This window comes from Carettochelys insculpta, chromosome 30 (assembly GCF_033958435.1).
Source record: "Carettochelys insculpta isolate YL-2023 chromosome 30, ASM3395843v1, whole genome shotgun sequence".
Taxonomy (NCBI): Eukaryota; Metazoa; Chordata; order Testudines; family Carettochelyidae; genus Carettochelys; species Carettochelys insculpta.
The window spans coordinates 12,817,480-12,839,333 of record NC_134166.1 but is presented as its reverse complement, the minus strand read 5'-3'; the positions used below and the strand labels follow the sequence as shown (position 1 = coordinate 12,839,333).

At 52.5% G+C, this 21,854-nt stretch overlaps 1 protein-coding gene across 1 annotated transcript; it reads right to left on the bottom strand.

The window, feature by feature from the left end:
* Positions 1-89: 89 nt before the first annotated feature.
* On the bottom strand, positions 90-20,529 carry LOC142004036 (transmembrane protease serine 9-like). Its single transcript, XM_074981457.1, has 11 exons — positions 20,391-20,529; positions 19,061-19,214; positions 14,553-14,821; positions 14,180-14,316; positions 13,896-14,044; positions 13,662-13,689; positions 2,708-2,783; positions 2,022-2,184; positions 995-1,248; positions 700-836; positions 90-257 (listed from the first exon to the last, which is right to left on the bottom strand). Exons 1-11 carry the CDS (start codon positions 20,473-20,475, stop codon positions 105-107), a joined length of 1,605 nt encoding a protein of 534 aa, XP_074837558.1. The 5' UTR covers positions 20,476-20,529; the 3' UTR covers positions 90-104.
* Between the last annotated feature and the right edge of the window lie 1,325 nt (positions 20,530-21,854).

The following is a 21,854-nucleotide window of genomic DNA, read 5'->3' as shown; positions in this document are numbered from 1 at the left end:
GGGCCCAGTGTGGGAAGACACAGGAGCTGTTGGCCGGAGGAGACACCAAGCCATGGAGACATCTGCTCAGGCTTTATTATGGGTTCTGCCCCCCTCTGCCTGCCTCAGTTGTTCTGCATGGTGCTGCGGATCCATCCCACATACTTGCAGACCTTGGTGTAGACGCCAGGCCGGTTGGGCTGGGCGCAGGTCTGCAGCCCCCAGGACACGATGCCCTGGAGCTGCCCTTTACAGGTCAGGGGGCCGCCAGAGTCACCCTGCGGGGAGAGAGCACCTTGCGTTATACGGGCTCCCCTCAGCTGGGCTGAGGGCACAGGGGGCTGCAGGTTGCGTGTGAGGGGCACAGTGAGGCCCAATTCCTGACCCCCAGCCCTGTGGGGAGATCGCATCATCTGTGGGGCTCTGGGCCCCTGTGTAAACCCAGCCCCCCAGCTCTTCCCAGGTGGGGCCCTATCCCCCTCCTGCTGCATCTTGGCTCCTCCCCTGGCATGTGACCCATCCCGTCTCCCTTTGGCCACCGGGTCGGAGGTGGGGAAGAGCCCCACATGGCCCTTTACCTCCAGAAGCCAGTGCCTCCCCCTCCCCCCGCCTACCCCAAGCCTGAGGTCTCCCCACACAGGGGAATGGCAGAGACCTAGCGAAGAGGTGTCCCTCTCTCCCCCACTCCCCTCACATGGTTCCCCGGCCCTGCGCCCTCACCTGGCAGGAGTCGATGCCCCCGCCAGTGACGCCAGCACACAACATATTCCTGGTGACCCGGCCGGGATAGGAATAGCGACAGCTCTGGGACGAGATGATCTCCACATCGCCGCACTGCAGGTAACGCGGGAACATGGCTGGGGAACATAGTGCCAGTGAGCGCGCTCCCGAGGGACCCCGCGTGCAACGGGCTGCCGGGGAGCCGCTCCTGAGTGACCCTGCCTGGAGCCAGCCCCAGGGAGTCACTCCAGTTGTTCCCGGTCCCTCCCTGGCCGGGGGCTGTCCCCATCCTTACCTTGGGGGCTGGTGATGGTGCCCCAGCCCGAGATGAGGCAGGTGGTGCCCATGGCTGCGCAGTACCTGGGCAGGGTGATGGGACGGGCTGTCTGGCCGATGGTGACGGGTCGATCCAGCTTGAGCAGCATGAGGTCGTTGTCCAGGGTGGCGTGGTTGTAGCTGGGGTGCAGGATGGCATGGACCACGACTCGCTCCTGCTCCAGCCCCTCGTGCACCAACAGGTCGTGCTCCCCGAGCCGCACCCGCAGGTTGCTAGCCGCATGGGACAAGATGGAGCCGCCTCAGTCAGCGCTATGCAAACATCCTGCCCCTGCCTCTGCCATGCTCCTGGAATGGGGCTGAGAGCAGAGGGGGCAGGGCCCGATCCTTCCCGCTGGGCGCGACACTCACGCACACGCGCGCGTGCACGCGCACACACACACACAGACCAGGGTCCAATCCCTCCCACTGGGCGCGACAGACACACAGAGCAGGGCCTGATCCCTCCAGCAGGGGGCACCAGTCAGAGCAGGGCCCGATTCGTCCAGCGGGGGGCAACAGAGACACATACACACAGCAGGGCCCAATCCCTCCAGCAGGAGGCGACAGAAACACACACAGACCAGGGTCCGATCCCTCCAAGTGGGGGCGACAGAGACACGCACAAGTGCACACCTCAGACCCCACCCACCCCAGCAGGGGGTGGCAGAACACGTGTGTGTACGCATGTCCGTGTGCGTGTACACACACACACACAGTAGGGTCCAGCCCTACCAGCATGGGGCAACAGGACACACACCCAATGGGGCAGCAGGCCACGTGTGCATGTGCACACACTAACAGAAACACACACAGCGTAAGGCCCAATCCCACCAGCAGGGGTGGCAGGGCGTACGCATGCAGCGGGGTCCAGCCCCACCAGCAGAGAGCAGTGGGATGCACATGCAGAGCAGGGCCCCAGGCCTGCAGAGGGGGGCGCACACACGCACACACACAGAGCATAGGGCTCAGCCCCACCAGCAGGGGGCAGTGAGACACACACTTACACTCTGTAGCAGTGAGCCGCGGAGAGCACCCAGCTGGCGTTGACGAGGATGCCCCCGCACTGCAGTGGGCCGTAGATGAAGGCCTGCCAGGGCTGGGAGTAGCGGGGGCACATGTACCCCCCAATGATCCGGTCCCCTTCCTCCTGGGCAGACACTGCAACCCCTGTGGGCAAACCCCACATGAGTACCCAGGGGAACGTGTGAGCAACAGAGACCAAGGGCACTGGGGTCATGGTGGATCTCTCCAGCGGTTGTAGAGCAAGAGGTGCCAGAGCCTTAAATCCACAGCTGCTGGCTCCAAGGCCCCAGGGGCTCATGCTTCCCTGTGAGTCAGTCCAGAGCTCAGGCCCTATGACTGATACTTCCCCCACCCCCCAAGGGCAAGGGTCAGGGTCCAGCTCCCCTCAGAAACTGTAGCTGTGCACAGGCCTCCCCTCAAAGCCCCTCCCCGCTTCCCCACCCCATTTCCTACAGCTCCCCAGCCCCCCCCCAGTCTTACCTCATTTTCCATCCCTGCCCCCACACTTCCCCTCCCCCAACTGCTCGCGGCCCCCACTTCTCCAGACCCCCAACCTCTCCCTCCTCCCACAACTCCTCCACACATGCACCCACCCAACACCCCTCCCCACCATGCACACACAGCTCTTCCTGCCCCACAGCCTTCCCCCAGGACCCACCCCACTCACCTGCAGCCACCAGCAGCAGCACGATAGCCATCAGCTCCATGGGGTGTGGTGAGACCCGGGCTAGCGGCGGCTGGCTCTGGCAGGGGTGGAAGGAGGATAAAGGAAAATAACTGATTACTGCCCCTGTCCCCTCCATGCAGGCTCTGCTACTGCCATCCACCAGCTGCTCTGGGTCTGGTAACTATTCATCCCTAGTTACGTCTGTCCAAGTTCCCATCCTGGTACCACCTCCATGTATATCCACCACCTCCCCAGCCATGTCCGTCCATCACCAGCCACATCTGTCCAAGTTTCCATCCCAGGACCACCTCCATCCCCAGCCACATCCGTCCCTCTGTCACCAGCCACGTCTGCCCAAGCTCCCATCCCAGTACCACCTCCATGCATATCCACCTCCATCCCCAGCCACGTCCGTCCCTCTGTCACCAGGCACATCCGTCTCCCACTGTTACCTGCCACGTCTGTCCCTCTGTCACCAACCACATCTATCCAAGTTCCCATCCCGGTACCACCTCCATGCATATCCACCTCCATCCCCAGCCACGTCAGTCCCTCTGTCATGGGCCCCATCTGTCCAAGTTCCCATGCTGGTACTGTCCATCCATCCCATACTATATCTTACCTTAGTTCACACTGGAGACCACTCAAAGGTTACGCTCAGATGTATTTTATTAAATGCCACTGTTGGATTCAAGGAAAAGGGGAGCTAGCTTTCAAGCACACACCCACACACTCAGCCCCTCCTGCACTCATACACTTACACAGACCAACTCACACAGGTGCAGCATTGCACAGGGGCAGCCGAGGCACAGTGGGGCTGGTGTGTCTGGCTGCAGTCATGAATCTGGGGCAGCAAGCTGACTGTATGGCCCCTTTGTCCGCTTGTGCTCTCTTGCCTGTGTGGCATTCAGGAGCAGTCAGTACCATCCACCTTTGGGTGGCCAGGGCCAGGACCTCCCCAGCCAGCTGATACTAACTCCTGCAGAATGGTGAGGGCAAGAACTATAGCTTTTCTCCCATCTTTTTATGTGTTCCATTTACAGTTTCCATGGCTCTTGTCCTGTCGTACTGGCCCAGGATTCTGTGGCTACGGCTACGCTGCAGTCTTATTTTGAAATATTTCAAAACAGCTATTTCAAAATCTCTTATTTCAAAATAACACAACCACACGCAAAATGCTTTTAAAATACCATTTCCAGGCCCATAGCGCTATCCTGAAATAGTGACACCGGAGGCCGTCGTTGCTTACTTCCAAATTGTGCTATTCTGTGTCTTAATAGCACCTATTTCGAAATAGCGATTTTGAACGAGGCGTTATTCCTCTCACTTTGAGGGTCACCAGTTTCAGAACATCATGCCCTCTATTATGAAATTATTTCAAAATAGCGTGTGCCTAGTGTAGACGACTGCTTGGTTATTTCGAAACAACTAGGCAGTGTAGAATTGTGTCTACACTGGCATTCCTCTTTCGAAAGAGACCTGCAAATGAGGGAAATCGACAATGCAAATGAGGTGCAGATTTACATATATGACACCTCATTTGCTTATTCTCCATGGCCGTTTCTACACAGGCCACTTTCTTCGAAAGTGACATGGTAATACACGGCCTGAAATATGCTAATGAGGTGTGGATGCAAATTCCCTGCGCCTCATTAGCATATGGTCACGTGATTTGGAGTCCAGAAGACCATTCTTCCAGATTCCAAAACACCATTTAGATGTGCGGCTCCTGGGGCGTCTTCAGGAAGGAAGTCCTTCTTCTGGAAGCCCCTTCTTCCCAAAAATTTTCAGGAAGAAGGGGCCTCCAGAAGACGGACTTCCTTCCAGAAGCTCCCCTGGGGCCACGCTTTTAAACGGCATTTTGGAGTCCGGAGGAATGGTCTTCCGGGCTCCAAATCACGTGACCGTATGCTAATGAGGTGCAGGGAATTTGCATCCCTGCCTCATTAGCATATTTCGGGCCGTGTATTACCATGCCACTTTCAAAGAAAGTGGCCTGTGTAGAAATGGCCCTTTTGAAAGAGCTTCTTTCGAAATCAAAAAAAGCAGTGTAGTCAGGGCTCTTTCGAAAATAAACCGCATCTGCAAAAGAACCCTTCTTACCTGAAACAAAATAGGAAGAAGGACTCTTTCGCAGGTGGGGTTTATTTTTGAAAGAGCTCCATCTACACGGCTTTTTTTTGCTCTGAAAGAAGTTCTTTCGAAAGGAGAATATGCAAATGAGGGGCAGATATGTAAATCTGCACCTATTTCATTTTTGATTTCCCTCATTTGCATGCCTCTTTTGAAGGAGGAATGCAAGTGTAGACACAGCCTAGCCATGGCCAGCATGAACATGAGTCATCACCACTGGCCCAGGACTCTGTATGACCATGACTCATTAGCTAACAGCAAATCAGACTTTGATCTTCTCTTGATGGGGCCTCTTTCTCTTTCTTGGGTGGATTCTTTTGCAGGGCTCAGCTCCTGTTATTCTCTGGCCATCCAGGTCCTGCTGGCAGTTGGTCATCCAGACAGGCTGGCTCTGGGACTGATTCCATTGCACACACCCACATTCACACTTTCCTCACTCACACAAAGGAAAGCTCACTTCCAAAAAAACAATTTCATGTACAAAGGGACAGCCAGGATTTCTTACAGACTTGTGGTATCCCTAAACCATTTCTTAGTGACTTGGAATATTTCATGTATGCCTAGGAGCTGCTACAAAACAAAGCTTACAGAAAGTTACAGGACTGACATCTGCATTGTACTGGACTGAGCGGAGACTTTATACAACAATCTTCACCCCCCCGCATTTCTTCAGCTATGTCCGTTGCTCTGTCACTAGCCCCGTCTGTCTATGTCCCCTTCCCTGTATCATCCATCCGTCCACTGCAGTACATACCCACCCCCATCTCTCCATCCCCAAACATGTCCATCCAGAGGAGACTGGCGCCTGCAGGGAAGGGCTGCTGGGCAGAAGAACAGGGAGCAGGTATGTGGGGGCACCCCATTTAGCAATTGAAGATATGGCTTGGGTTTAGGTAGGTGGTGCTCTTCCCAAGTGCTACTGTGAGTCACCTGTCTGTCCGTCCATTCCTCCAGCCACAGACATGTCTGTCCATCCATTCCCATCCATGTCCATCCATCCAGTCCTCTATCGCCATACATGTCTATCCATCTACCCCTCTGACTCAAAATGTCTACCTCCCCAACCTTAAACACATCCATTCCTCCAGCTCTGCCTCCATATACGTCCATCCACTCACCTTTCTACCCCAAATATCCATCCCTTCATGTCCATGTGCCATCCATCCACCCCCCATCAGCAGGAACATCCATCCATCCACCCACCCTCCATCCTCAAACATCTCCATCCACCAACCTCTGAACCCCCAAACATGTCCACCCACCCGCCACCCCTCCATCCTTAAACATCCATCCTTCCATGCCTATATACTCTTTCATCCCCCTACACCTCCATCCATCCACCCCCCCAATCACCAGAGACATCTCTCCACCCACCCCCATCACATATATCTTCCACGTCTGAATGCCCAAACATATCCACCCATCCCTCCCCAAACATATCCATCTACTCTACATATCTACCCTCTCCATCGTCAAACATGTCCATCCCTCTACCCCCCATACCTCCATTAACATCCAGCCACCCACCCCATCCCAAAACATGGCCCTTCATCATCCTCTCATCTCCAAATGTGTCCATCCAGCAACCCTGAATTCTTACACAGCCCGTCCCTTGATCCTTATACATGTGTGTGTCCATCCACCCCTACAGCCTTAAACCCATCCATCCATCCAACCTTCCAGCTCCAAACATGTCCAACCACCCACCCCTTCAACCACCCACTTCCATCTATCTCCACCTCCCCATGCCTCCATCCCCAAACACCTCCATGGGCATTCCAGATCCACCCCCCAAACACACCCATCCACCTCCTCAGCATTCCCAAATTCATCCATCCATCCACCCTACTGTACCCATCCCCACACACATCCCTTCCTCCATCCACTCCATCCCCATACACCTCTCTCTCTCTCTCTCTCTCTCTCTGTGTTCAAAGCCCTCTAAAAGAGTTAGGTGCCAATGTTCCCTCTAATTTTTTTTTCCATTCATGTGCAGAATAAATTTTATGTGCACTGAGGTATGTGTGGATGTGCACCACCAACAAACACATGATGTTGTCTGTAGACACTCTGCTAATCCACTGGACAGCACCTGAATCCCCTCTGGAGAGTTTCCCAAGTGCTCAGCTTACAGGCAACACAGTTAGATCTACTTCTCGGAGAGCCTTTAATGAGATGGACCATCGAATCCCCCAAGACAGCTGCAAAAGTCTCTGCCAAAGGATTCACCCATATCCATCACCCCAGGACTGAAGCAGAAGAGGGATCAGTGTCTCAACGTTCCTCCCTCTCCCACCTGGACTGTTGTTGGAAAGCAACACCAGAGGAACACCTGTTGCCTCTGGTGCTGGGTAGCACCACCTGCCACTACTAGCTCCTGTCCAAAAGAAGGTCGGTCAGCCCAGAGTCAGCAGGCTGGCAATTTTCTGTGCCCATGACTCAGATGGACAGACTGGAAAATTCCTCTCTGGCTCCACACCCACCTTGGGCCACCTGAAATCCCCAAACAGGGTTCCCAAGTCAGGGAGCCGTGGGGTTTTTTAACTGACATGCAGCATTACTGGGTGTCAGGCACCTGCACCCTTGGGACATTAGCACCCCAAAACCTATGGTGAGAGATACTGCATACCTCCAATGGAGAATCACAGAAGTTCTGGCTGGCCGAAAAAATGACCTATGTTGCTGGAGTATGTGTCTGTTTCGGTGCTTGTATCCCCTGACTCCTCGTTGCACTCGGGGGGTAAATCACAAACCACCCCCCACTCCAGGCTTGTGTGGCCTTTTCCCATCTTCCACTACATTAGGACTCCCCTGTGCTCCTATTCTCGTCTCCCCATAATTGGGGAAGGGTGTGGCTGTCCAGCTACCCCTCCATCTGTGTTTGCCCTCTGCAAACGCAGCTCCAATAAGTCGTCTTGCCCTCACAGTAAAATCTACGAGCCCTCCCCTCACGCCATGCTGCCAGGAAATTTAGGACATCTCTTAAGTACAGTATTATGAAGGCTTGTGATAAGAAAGCAACAGGGTCTCCTAAGCCCTCCAGCTGCATCTGGGGCAGAAGAGAAAAGCTACTGACAAAAGACTTTGGAACACACCGTGTGGACGCAGCTGTAGCTGTTAGCCAAGAGAGCTTCCCTGTTCAACAGGCTGCCTGCAATTGGTGTGGCCACAGGAAGGGTTAAAAGAATTAAACATCAGAAATTTTGGGGAAAAAAACCTCAAGTTTTGAGGGGGAAAAATTCAATTTGGGAGAAATGGCAAGAATCTCGAGCAAAAAATTAAAAAAAGTTTGGGGAACGTTCCAAAAACAGGAGAAATGTTCAAAGTGTGGAGAGGATTTTCTAGAAAAATTTGTGGAAGCCGTTATCGAATTTTTAGGAAAAAGTCTAACTTTTGGATGGGAATTTCAAGAAATGGGTGGGAAATATTTCAAAACATGGTGGAACGTTTTGGAGATGATTTCAAGAATTTGTACGAAGATATCAAACATTGGGAAAAATTCAAGAATTTAAGAGAAATTTTTGAGAATTTATGGGAAAATTTCAAATAGTGGAAAAAGTCAATTTTGGGGGAGAAATGTCAAGGATTTGGGAGAAAAATTCAAGTGACAATGCAGACTAATTAAAAAGAGAAAAATCAGGGGTGTTGGGGAAATTAGAAAATGTTTTGTGGACATTTCAAGACTGACATTTTCAAAATTTTTGGAAGAATAGGGGGTAAAAGTTTTTTTGGAGGATGAAGCATTTGTGGAATGCAGTGATATTTTGAAGGGAAAATGCAAGACGGGGTAAATTTTAAAAACTTGTAATGAGTTTTCATTTATTTGACTTCCAAACTGAAACTGATTTGCCTCATTTAAAATATTTCAAGACAATATTTCACTGACATTTTAAAACAAGTTCTTAACTTCTGTTTCCAAAATAAACACTTTTTAAAATAGACTATAGAGGGTGGTCTATTAATAATATAATATAATATAAAATTAATCTCTAACCAACATTTTAAAAATAACAATCTCAGAAACTTTCAACCCCAGAACATGGTAAACCAAACCTTTTTCAGTCTTAAAAGGCTTTTTGCGTATTAGCTAACGAGCTTTGAAAGCAGAATGAATATTTAACACTCCAGTGTTGCACAATATGCATTTGTTCGATGGAATTATTCTTAGTGTTAAATCTCAGGATTTTTCACGCCTACCTCGTGATTTTCCTAGATTTGCCAATTCTAACGCCAGAAGGGAACCTCTGGGATCATCTAAGCCGACGCTTTGTGTTTTTAACTGAATGCCAAACACAAATTCATCATCAAAGGGCGAATGATGGCGTCTCCATTAGTGGCAATTTTGTAATTACAAAGTGTGAGGGTTTTGCCAAATGTTCTGTTCTGGTTCCACGAGAAATTAAGCGAGGGAGATTATGCAGCCCGTGTCATACAGGAGGGTCAGGATAGATGATCACGGTGTGCCCTTCTGGCCTTGGATTCTCCAAATCTGATAACAGAACAGACTCAGAGCAGTGCCCTGGAGCGTTTGATCCTGGAATTCTGGCAAGCGGAAGCCGCGTGAATCATCCACTGTGTGGTTCCCCTTCTGTGTGCGCCCAGATGAAGCAGAGGCAGCGTTACCCTTCGTCATTCTATACCAGCCACCAACCCATCATGGGGTCTCTCTCCACCGAGGGCCTCCCAGATTAGCTCGGCCCAGAGATCGACCAGAAATCTGCCCTCACCGAAGCTGGGTGTTCCATCCACTGAGCTTCTTCAGCAAGTGGTGACACGTTGGGTGGTGTTCACAGATTTGTCTGCTGGCTCTTCTGTGTGCTTGGCTTATAACCAGCCTTTGGCTCCGGAGGTTGCTGTCCCCAGGGCAGCGTGCAGGGTGGGGCTGGCCTATGCTTCTCACCCTGTCATTAAACCTCCAAGGCTTCTCTCAGCCCAGCTTGGCATCAGCTAATGCCTGGTGTCAGCGGCAGGAGGGACAAGGGGTGTGACCAGGTCCTGGGGATTAGGGGCAGCTTGTGCGTCCCAGATGTAGGAGAGGGAAGCCTGAGTAGTTGTGGTTTTGGGGTTACACCAGGCAAAGTGGGAATAATTTGTGTAGGTTTTACCCAAATTAGAGGGCCAGGCTGGTGCTTATGGAGTTCCTGGCTAGTTTTTTGTGGCAGGGAGTTAAGAGACTCAAGCAGGACAGTAACAGAGAAATAGCCGTGTTAGTCTAGATACTATCAAAACAAAAAAGCAGGACAGTGTGTGTGTGCGCTGGAGAAGGGCCTCTCCCTCAGTTTGGGTCTGGGCAGTGCCAGCGCAACAGGGCCTTAATCTTAGCTGGAACAGGGCCTGTCTCTGGCTGTGTCTGTGCAGATCCTGGCACAACGGGGCCCTGATCCCAGCTGGGGCAGCTACAGTAACATACATATGAGATGTTGCTCACGGTGGGGCAGGCTGATTTGGTGTTATCACCGACTCCTAGCACGAGACTCAGGCCCCGAGTTTACTATCACTTTGTTCCTCTTCTGCTGTGCTCCATAGGGTAGTGCTTTTATCCACCGTGACACAGAGGGAAACAGAAGCACAGGGGGAAACCAAGGCACAGTGAAACTAAGTGACTTCCTCAAGGTGGCACAGGGAGGCCAGTGGAGCCTCATCCTTCCTGTCCACAGGTCCGGGGTGCCACCTTCTAGGTGGGGCAGCATTGTTGGGTTTTGGCCAGCCACAGGTGGAGAAGCCATCGTCCGCCCTTTGGTATGGAACAAGGCGGCGACTGTAGATTTGTGTTTCATATTTGATTAAAAATATGAAGCATCAGCTCAGATGATCCAAGGCTTTATGCTCGGGAAAGCTAGGAAAATTGTGCAACTGGTATGAAAAATCATGAGATTTAACCCTCGTAATAATTCAGGCTAACAAAACCAGATTGTGCAAAACTGGAGAGTGAAAAAAATTCATTCTGCTTTGAAAGCTCTTTAGCTAAGATGCCAAAAGCCTTTTAGGTTTGGTTTACCACTTCCTGGGTTTGAAAGTTTCTGGAATTGCTCTTCTTAAGATGTTGGTTAAAGATTGTGGCTTCATTAATAGGCCATCCTGCACTGTCTATTTTGAAAAGTGCTGGAAACAGGTATCAAAGGAGTGGCCGTGTTAGTCTGTATCTGCAAAAACAACAAGAAGTCCAGTGGCACCTGATAGACTAGCAGATTTTTGGAGCCTAAGCTTTCATGGGCAAAGACACACTTTGTCAGATGTGACATGCATCTGACAAAGTGGGTCTTTGCCCACAAAAGCTTATGCTGCAAAACATCTGTTGGTCTATAAGGTGCCACAGGAATTCTCATAGTTTTTTGGAAACAGAAGTTAAGTAATGTTTTAAAATGTCAGTGAAATATTGTCTTGGAATGCTTTAAATGAGGTGAATCTATTCCAGTTTGAAAGTCAACCAAACGAAAACTGGTTTATGAGTTTTCAAAATTTACTCTATGTCTTGCATTTTCCCTCCCTGCTAGTCCCCAGAGCATGTGATGGACTTGCCTAACCCAAAAGGACCTTATCTCCACTTGGAAAAGCATCTGCTTGGAGGATGGTGCTTCGAGTCCCAGCCTGGGACACTCTGGCAAGTTAACTCTGTTACCCACCAAAGGCAAATCAAAATACAAAATGTATTGTGGAAATTTCAAGAATGGAGCTAAGGTCCTGTTGGGTTAGAGAGGTCCCATCACAGGTTCCAGGGTCTGGTAGAGGGAGATAACTCCCCATCTCAACAGGTGCCAGAGACCCAGTGCCAGGCAGAAAGCTCTCCTGTTCCCTGGCTGTGTGGGGGGTTGAGGAGTGGAGGGGGGAATTCTCAGCTCCTGTCCCCCAAGAGCTCTCAAGAACTTCATGATGGGAACTGTCTGGATCTAGGAGGCTGGAGGGCCAGGATAGTGTGGCCTGGTGGCTAGAGGACAATGGATGAAAGGTAGGTCTGGGAGCCAGCATTTCTAGGTTCTAACTTGGCTCCAGGAGAGGAGTGATTTCTAGTGGTTAGAGCACAGGGAGGCTGTGAGCCAGTTTGCCTCTGTTCATGCCTGGTTCTCAGAAGGAAGTTGGGACTCAGGACTCTGAGATCTTTCCCTTGGCCTGCCCTGTGTGTGCCTTTATTAGTTTCTCTCAGCCTTTGTCTATAATTACTGTATATCATGACATTTCTAGGGTTGGGAACTCTACCACAGGGCTCAGAGCAATGGGGCTTTGGGGCATTGTTGCATTAGAAATGCTAGTTGCTGCATTGCTGCTGTTTTGTTGTGAAGCCATCTGGGATGCACGCACGTGCCTCATCCCTCATCACCCCAGGATCTGGAACATGAAATTATCTAATAGTACAGCTGTAGCTCACGCCTTCCCATGAGGAGGTACGGCAAGCTTCACTCTGCCCTCCTGCCCTTAACTCCACCCCCCTCAACCTTAACTTCATCTCCCACAACCTTAACTCTTCCCTCAACCTGATCTTGACTGTCTCAATTTTAACTGTTCTGCCTCAGCAGTGACACTGGCCCTTTAAACTTAACTCCACCCCTTCGACTGTAACCCTGTTCCCCAACCTTCCTTTTGCATACCCTTAACTCTGCCCATATAGTATGCCGGGGTAGTGGAGCATGTAGCAAGTGGGACAGTAGGCAGGAAATGGTATTTGGAGGACATACCAAGTGGGGTCAATCACAGAGGGAGCCTTGGGGGGTGTACCAAGTGGAATCCGTAGTGGAGGGGTGCTGAGGGAAGTACCAAGTGAGGTCCATAGCCAGAAAGGGTAGGGAAGATGTACCAAATAGGGTTCAGGACAGTGGGGGAATGTACCACCTGGGTTCAATAGTGGAGAGGGGCAGTTGTGTACATACTAAACAGGGTTCACAGCTGAGGGGGGCAGTGAGGGATGTACTAACTAGGGGACAATGGGGGGTGTACTACATGGAGTTAACAGCAGAGGGGAATAGTGGGCATGGACCAAGTGAGGTCCATGGAGGAGGAGGGTCGTGAGGGGCATGAACCAAGTGGAATCCATAGCAAAGGCAGTGGGGGGGCAAATGAAGATGTACCATATGAGGTCGAAAGTGCGGGGAGGATCTGTACCAAGTGGGGGTCCATAGTGGAGGGGGAAAATGCGGCATGCACTATATTGGGTTAATAGCAGAGGAGAACAGTGGAGCATGAACCAAGTGAGGTCCATAGAGGGAGAGGGGAATGAGGGGCATGTACCAAGTAGAGTCCGTAGCAAAGGGGGGCAATGGAGGTTGTACCACAGGAGGTCAATAGCGTGGGGGGAGGAGGAGTGGGGTATGTACCAAGTGGAGTCCATTGTGTAGGGGGGCAATGGAGGGTCACTAATGGGACAGGCACCTTCTGTGTTTAGCTAAGGAGGCTGCTAGGAGTTAGGGGTTGCTGAGCAGAGGCTCATGGGAAGGGCTGGGGAGGCACACAGAGGTTAGTGCCTGGTACTTCCCAGCCCCAAGTGGCATTGAACTCAGCCAGAAGTGCCGCCTGGCTGGGGGGGGCGGGGGGCGAGGGAGGATCCCACGCGCACACTGGATACCAGGTCCCCAAAGAGATCATTGTTACTCCCCTTGGGCCCAACCAGGTGAGCGCAACACGATGGGCCTGGAGTGTAGCCCGTGGTGGCTTTTGACCCCACAAGCCCTCCCACCTGGGGGGCAGAGGAGGGGCCAGGCCCTGATTTAAGCTCAGTTTTGCAGGTGGCCCTTTGCCAGTGATGTTGGGGCCTGATGGGAGCTGGTGCCCCCTAGAGGGGAAAGACCCCATGTCCCACTCCTGGCCCCCCCTACACCACCCAGCCCCTCACCCTGGGGCCAAATGGCAGCTGGTGTCCCCTAGAAGGGAAAGGTCCCAGGCCCCATTCCCAAGGACCAGAAACGCTGCCCTACTGAGACAGGCCTGGCAGAGCAGCCGGGGCCGGAAAGGTGCAATTCGGATGATTTATTGAGTCTCTCCTGCTCCTGAACCCGGCTCCGCACTGCGGTCAGTAATTAGCCCTTTGGCTCCCACTGACCCCAGTCACAGACCCTGAGGGACTCACTCCCCCGCCATGGTTTTGTTGATCCAGCCGAGGTACTTGCAGATGCTGGTGTAGACGCCAGGCTTGTTGGCCTGGCCGCAGGGGCTATCTCCCCAGGAAACCAGGCCCTGCAGCTTCCCATCACAGACCAGGGGGCCCCCGGAGTCGCCCTGAGGAGATGTCACAGAAAAACCATAGGTCAGCCATGGCATGTGGGGCCACAGAGAGGCGTCACTCAGAGCCAAGGTGTGCCCTGTCCCCAGCCCTTCCTTCCCCTCACAGGAACCCAGGAGAAGCCCCCTCACCTGGCAGGAGTCTTTGCCCCCTTGGGGGACCCCAGCACAGAGCATCTTCTCAGTCACTTTCCCTGGGTATATGGCCTGGCAGGCGGCGTTGGAGACAATTTCGACGTCCACGCACTGGGGGGTGTCGGGGTACGTCTCTGCAAGGGAAGGGGTCACAGGTCCCCATCTGGGCTGGCCCAGGGAGTGGAGGAAGGGTTGAATCATCCTCACACCCGACTCATAGCCCCTGGATAGCCCCCCAACGCTGTCAGTGTCCCCCGCACCCAATCCACATCCCCCTGCTAGCCCAGCCCTGCTCCCCAAGCTTTGCTGGTGCTCCTCACTCCCAACCTGCAGCCCCTTGGTAGCCCAGATCAAGCCAGGGGTCTACTACCCTGAGGGCTGGTGGTGGTGCCCCATCCCATCACGGTGCAGAGGGTCCCATCTGAGGGGCAGACGTCAGTCAGTGCCAGGGGCTGAACGTAGCTGCTGTAGACGGCCAGGGGTGACAGGCGGAACAGCATGATGTCGTGCTCGTAGTTCTGGCTGCCGTCGGTGGGCATCTGGAAGCAGGGATGGGGGATGATGTCCTGAGCAGCGGCAAACTGCTCGTGGCCTGAGTATGTGCCCCGGCTGTGCTCCCCCAGGCGCACCTGGATGTGACTAAGGACAGAGAGGAGAGAGAGCTGGTCTGCTTGCCAGGCCCCGTGCCCCACCACCCCTAGAGTCCTCCCCAGCCCCTGACAACACCAACCCTGCTGGTCCCACACCTCCCCTGGCCCTGCAGCCTCCCTGGTTCTTCCAGGTCCTGCAGCCCCCTGTGACCCCAACCCTCCAGCTCTGCAGCCTCCCCCCAGCTCCCCAGAGCCCTCAAACCCTCTCCAGCTCCAACTCAGCCCTCCTGACCTCCCCGCTCACAGCTCCACAACTCCCCTCTGGCGCTCGCTCAGCCTTCATTCCTCACCCAACCTTGGCCATCCTTGCAGGGTCTCTGCAACTCCCCCCAGTGTAGCCAGTCAAACAGCCTCGGCTTGTAATGCTGGGAATTGGCACCTCCCCACCGACTGACCTCCCACCTACCTACCGACAGCCACCCGCCTCCCTACTCTCTTATTGCCCTACTTGCCTGCCTACTGACCTCCTGACTGACCCTGTGCTGACCTACCAACCCACCAACCCCCTCCTCACCGACCGACCCACGTACTGACCCACACAACCCACCAACCCCCTACTCACCGACCGACCCACGTACTGACCTACCAACCCACCAACCCCCTACTCACCGACCGACCCACGTACTGACCTACCAACCCACCAGCCCCCTACTCACCGACCGACCCACATACTGACCTACCAACCCACCAGCCCCCTACTCACCGACCGACCCACGTACTGACCTACCAACCCACCAGCCCCCTACTCACCGACCGACCCACGTACTGACCTACCAACCCACCAGCCCCCTACTCACCGACCGACCCACGTACTGACCTACCAAACCACCAACCCCCTACTCACCGACCGACACACGTACTGACCTACCAAACCACCAACCCCCTACTCACCGACTGACCCACATACTGACCTACCAAACCACCAACCCCCTACTCACCGACCGACCCACATAGTGACCTGCCAACCAGCCTACCTTCAGTCTATCCCCACATATATCCCAAGCTACATATCATCTGCCCATCCCTTCCTCACACTAGATGGCTGAAATGTATTTTGATTAGATAAGTATCGGAGGGGTAGCCATGTTAGTCTGTACCCACAAAAAAAAAAAAGAGAAATCCTGTGGCACCTCATAGACAACCGATGTTTTGGAGCATGAGCTTTCATGGCAAAGACCCACTTTGTCAGATGTGACATGTATCTGACAAAGCGGGTCTTTACCCACAAAACTTACACTCCAAAAAATTTGTTGTCTATAAGGTACCACAGGACTTCTTGTTGTTTTTGATTGGATAGATAGAGGAGGTGTGTGCGGATAGATAGATAGATGGGGTGGATGGGTTTAGATCGGTGTTTCCCAAACTAACTTAGCACTTTTGGACTTGGAATGTATCAAAGGAACACAGACATGTTGGTTGGTGGGTGAGAAGGGGGCTTTCTTACTGAAAAATTGATACATGTAATGCTCAAAAATTGATTTAAAGAGTTAGTTTTTTTAGATGTCTTTTATTTTACAAAGATTAAAAAAATTAGAGAAAATCATCTGAATGAACAACTAATGTCTCTGATGGGAGAATAGTTAGCAACCCTATAATTAAGTGTAAACATTAAAAATTAAGTATGAATTAAGTACAACCCCAAAACAAAACATCAGTATAGCCACCGATGGAAGGATGGTTAGTATCATTCTTTTGTACAAGAATAGAAAGGACAGTGTTGTCCAAAAAAGGACCGTCCTTCCTTAAAGTTTAAAAAAAAATTCCTTTATGAAAAAGAAATGCAAAACAAATTAGGTATGGAAAAATACTTTAAAGTTAGTGTTTTTGTAAATTTGTTATTTTTACAGAAGAGTAGTGGAAAATAAATATTAGTAACATTTGGCAGTTTTTTTTTGAGCCCGGGAAGAATTTTTTTGCATCTTTTGATCACAAATCTGCTTAGTACAGGTTGAAGCTCTCTAATCCAGAACTCTCTTGTCCATCAAACTCTGTAATCCAGCATCATTTTAATTAGCTGGACTACAACGTGTCATGGGTGTGGCCAAATTTCCCAGTCCCATAAAGTTTGTTTGCAGCCACCAATCCTGGCTCCTAGTGTTCTGTGCTATTATTTAGCTGTAATTTACTCCCAAATGTCTGCTACAAGCCCAGTAAAAAGCTTAAGTGTTGATGATGTGATAAACAATATTGACCTCCTGTCATCCAGCAAATTCTCTCGTCTGGCCCCAGTCAGGTCCCGAGCGTGCCAGACAAGAGAGCATCAGCTTGTGTTAGGAGTGATGCTGGAGAGCTGGATCCTCATATCAGGGTTTCTCTGAATACAGCTCTTGCCAAAACGATCTGAATCAGCTCTGATTGTTTCTGCACGGATCTCGTAACAACTATACTACGATGAAGGCATTATAAGTATGAATATACCTACACTCTAAATGCTGTTCAAATACCCTAGTCTTTTTGATACACACATACTTTTTTATTTAATCTTTTAGAAGCAAAAATATTAGTAGCGTCAAAATTTCCACAGAACACCTATTCACACTGTGCGGGAACACCAGTGTTCTGTGGAACACAGTTTGGGAAATGCTGCATTAGACAGATAGATAAATAGATAGATAGATAGATAGATAGATAGAGGAGGTGTGTGGGGATAGATAGAGGAGGTGTGTGGGGATAGGTAGATAGATAGAAAAGGTGTGTGGGGATAGATAGATAGAAAAGGTATGTGGGGATAGATAGACGAGGTATGTGGGGATAGATAGATAGAGGAGGTATGTGGGGATAGGTAGATAGATAGAAAAGGTGTGTGGGGATAGATAGATAGGAAAGGTATGTGGGGATAGATAGAGGAGGTATGTGGGGATAGATAGATAGAGGAGGTGCGTGGGGATAGGTAGATAGATAGAAAAGGTGTGTGGGGATAGATAGATAGAAAAGGTATGTGGGGATAGATAGATAGAGGAGGTATGTGGGGATAGGTAGATAGATAGAAAAGGTATGTGGGGATAGATAGAGGAGGTATGTGGGGATAGATAGATAGAGGAGGTGTGTGGGGATAGGTAGATAGATAGAAAAGGTATGTGGGGATAGATAGAGGAGGTATGTGGGGATAGATAGATAGAGGAGGTATGTGGGGATAGGTAGATAGATAGAAAAGGTGTGTGGGGATAGATAGATAGAAAAGGTATGTGGGGATAGATAGATAGAGGAGGTATGTGGGGATAGGTAGATAGATAGAAAAGGTATGTGGGGATAGATAGAGGAGGTATGTGGGGATAGATAGATAGAGGAGGTATGTGGGGATAGGTAGATAGATAGAAAAGGTGTGTGGGGATAGATAGATAGAAAAGGTATGTGGGGATAGGTAGAGGAGGTGTGTGGGGATAGATAGAGGAGGTATGTGGGGATAGATAGAGGAGGTGTGTGGGGATAGATAGAGGGGGTATGTGGGGATAGATAGATAGAAAAGGTGTGTGGGGATAGATAGATAGAGGAGGTATGTGGGGATAGATAGATAGAGGAGGTATGTGGGGATAGATAGATAGAAAAGGTGTGTGGGGATAGATAGAGGAGGTATGTGGGGATAGATAGAGGAGGTATGTGGGGATAGATAGATAGAGGAGGTGCGTGGGGATAGGTAGATAGATAGAAAAGGTGTGTGGGGATAGATAGATAGAAAAGGTGTGTGGGGATAGATAGAGGAGGTATGTGGGGATAGATAGATAGAGGAGGTATGTGGGGATAGATAGATAGAGGAGGTATGTGGGGATAGGTAGATAGATAGAAAAGGTGTGTGGGGATAGGTAGATAGATGTGTAGGGGGCTGGGTGGAGGAACAAGTGGTGGGTAGGGGCCTGGGGGAATGATGTGGTGTTTGTAGGGGGCTCGGGGAGGGATGAAGGGTGTGTTGGTGGCTGACCAGAGGGACGGTGGCTCTGTATGTGGCTGGGTGGAGTGATGGCTGTGTGGGGCTGACCGGGGTGGAGGGGTGATGGCTCTGTGAGGAATAGTAGGAGGGGTGTTCGCCTTGGGGGGGGACTGGGCAGCAGATCTCTCTTGTGCTCATCAGGGCCTCTGTAGCCCCTGCAGTGCTGTGCTGGGGTGTGGGTTCACTCCCGGGGGGGGCTCCATGTGGGATTGATGGGTACACTGGGGACCCCTCTGCCTGCCTCTCCAGGCCTCCTGCACCCACCGTCTCCCTCTCCCCCGCCCCCTCTGCCTTGCCCCCCACCTCATCTGGCAGTGGGCCGCAGTGACCACCCACTCCTGGTTCAGCAGGATGCCGGAGCAGTAGTGCTGGTCGAAGTAGTAGAGCAGAACGAGCCAGGGGTGCCCAAGCTCTGGGCACTCGGTGCCCCCAATGATCCGATCGTCTCGTGAGGAGGCTGGAGGGTGGGAAGGGCAGAGGTCAGTGTGGGGGATGTGATTGGCAGCAGAGCTATGGCCCATTGACCCAGCTGGGGAGCAGTCCCACTGACTCCAGAAGACCTATGGCCTGCTGACCCCAGATGGGGTCTGCCCTTTTAACGTCAGCGGAGCTAAGGCGCATTGACCCCAGCTGGGATCTGTCTTATTGACACCAGTGAAGCTATGACAGATTCACTTTACACAAGAGAGATAACCATTATTCCCGCTCAAACACAAGCACATACAGACCACGTGGGACCTGAACCCGAGACAGACAAAACATACCTGCCTCCCCAGCATCTATCACCTCACCCCTGGGAAAACACACCTGCAAGGGGTGACTGCCCCGTCCTGTATTCACACACACACAAGGGGGACAGGTCTCCCCTCTCCTGCAGGACACACACTGCATGACCTCAGACGCACTCTGCAAACACCTCCAAACACTGCACACTGGCCCCGAGACAGCAGCCTGCCCACGGCAACACACCCTCAGCCGCTCACAGCAACGACTTGGCTATCCACAAACAGATGCAAAACGCGGGTGTGAGCACACAGACAGCGCCACAGCCTGGTGGTAGCTCCTGCGGAGGAAGAGCGCCTTCTCCTGTGGATGTGCATGAGGAAAGCCACGTTGCCGTACGCACTCCCATGCAATGTACGCGCGCGCACACACATGCATATGGGAGCTGGCACAGTCCCTCTACCCCAGCTGCTGCCACACACCTACGGCAACTCCCAGCCATGCTTACACACACACACACACACACACACACAAAAGCACACAGTTCCCCATGCTCAGGCAAACATAGACCTGCCCAGCATTACCTGCACATAGATAACACATGCCTTAGGCACACAGCCACACCCTCTACACAGAAAGGACACACACACACACCTTGCACAACTGTCTCATGCGTTAACCTGCACACACAGCGCACAGCCGCAGCGATAGGCATGTGTGTACACAACCCACACAACACATTTTCACCAATCTGCACACCCTCACAAGGCTCACAGGGGCACACACCTGCATGCATAAGCCCCCTACAGGCACACCCAGATACACACAGTCACAACACCCCCATAGCTACACACACACACACACACACACACACACACACACACACACACACACACGCAGAGGCCCTCACCCGCTGGCAGCAGAAGCAGCCACAGCAGGAGCCCTGCCCGCTCCATGGTGTTCATGGCAGCCAAAGCCCAACGTCGGGTTTTCATAGTCTCTCCCCAGCTGGTGCTGGGGGCCGGCAGTCAATGATTAATGGGTCATGAGGAAAGCAGCCCCCCCGCCCTCCTCCCCCTGGGAAGCCCTGGCTTGTTTGGAGAATGCAAAGGTCACACAGCAGGTGGCAAATTCTCACCCACCTCCTCTGCCCCTCCTGCTGGGCAGCCCTTGGGGCCAGGGCAAAGCCACCCTGCAGAAGCTCACCTGAGCAGCAAATCCCCCCAACCCCTCACCCCGAGCCAGCCAGTGCCCTGCCCTGGAGCTGGATCAGAGCTGGCACCTCTGGAGAGGAAAGGCCCTATGTCTCCTTTGCTACCCCCCACCCCCATGCCAGCCAGTCCCCTGCCCGGAAGCTGAGCAGGGCTGGCACTTCCCCATAGTGTGTAATTTACCTGGCGGTGCCTGGTTCCCAGAAGCCCTGTCACTCTTTTCAGGCTCCTTTGTAAACACAGCCAAGGCCCCTTGCATTCCTCTCTCTCGGCAGGGGAGCCCGGACCTGGGAGCGACAGGGGAGCAGCCCTGGTTCCATCTCCAGGTCCCACCATGGCTTGGCAGTGGATGGCAGAGGGGCAGGGGGCTGTGCACTGCTCAGCCTTGTTCCCCTACACCCTGTGGACCAACGTGCTGGGTTAGAAGGGGAGGACTGGGGGCCAGGACTCCTGGGTTCTCTCCCCAGCCCTGGAAGAGGCGTGAGGTCTAGTGGTGGGGGCAGAGGCGTCAGGATGCCTGGATTCTGTCCTAGCTCCTGAAGAGCAGCGGGGTCCTAGTACTAGGCTTTGATCCAGGACTCCTGGGTCCTATCCTCGGCTCAAGTAATTTCTGCCACCTTTTGCCTCAGTTTCCCCATCAGTCCCATCCCCCTTTATTCAGACGTGCCCTGCGCTCTGGAGAGGGATAATGCTCTAAGGGGGTGCTGGGGAGCCCCTGGTCCATGGTCCAGCTCTGGACTGCAGCTTGGCTGGACATGGATCCTGAGGGGTGGGATACAGTGTGTGGCATCTAAGCCGTGGCGGGATGAAAGTTTGGAGCCTTGAGCCACATGGGCAGATCTGACAAGCTGCAGTCCAGAGCTAGTGCCGGGGGTGGGGTGCACAAGAAGCAGCTCCAGAACCATTGTCTTTCCCCCATGCGGCCTCAGCGGCCTACCCGGAGGCTTTCTGCTGCTGCTCTGACTGGCCAGAAGATGGAGCTTGGGAATGCAGGGAGGGGGCAGAAATCCATAGGTGGTGGGACATGCTGTTAAGGTGAGCTTAACCCCCATTGCCCAGACCCTGCGCTCGGCATCTCCTTCCATCCAGACCCCCCATTTCAACCCCTTCCTGTAGCCTCCCTCCCACCCTGATTCTGCACCCACACCTACTCCTGCTCCCTC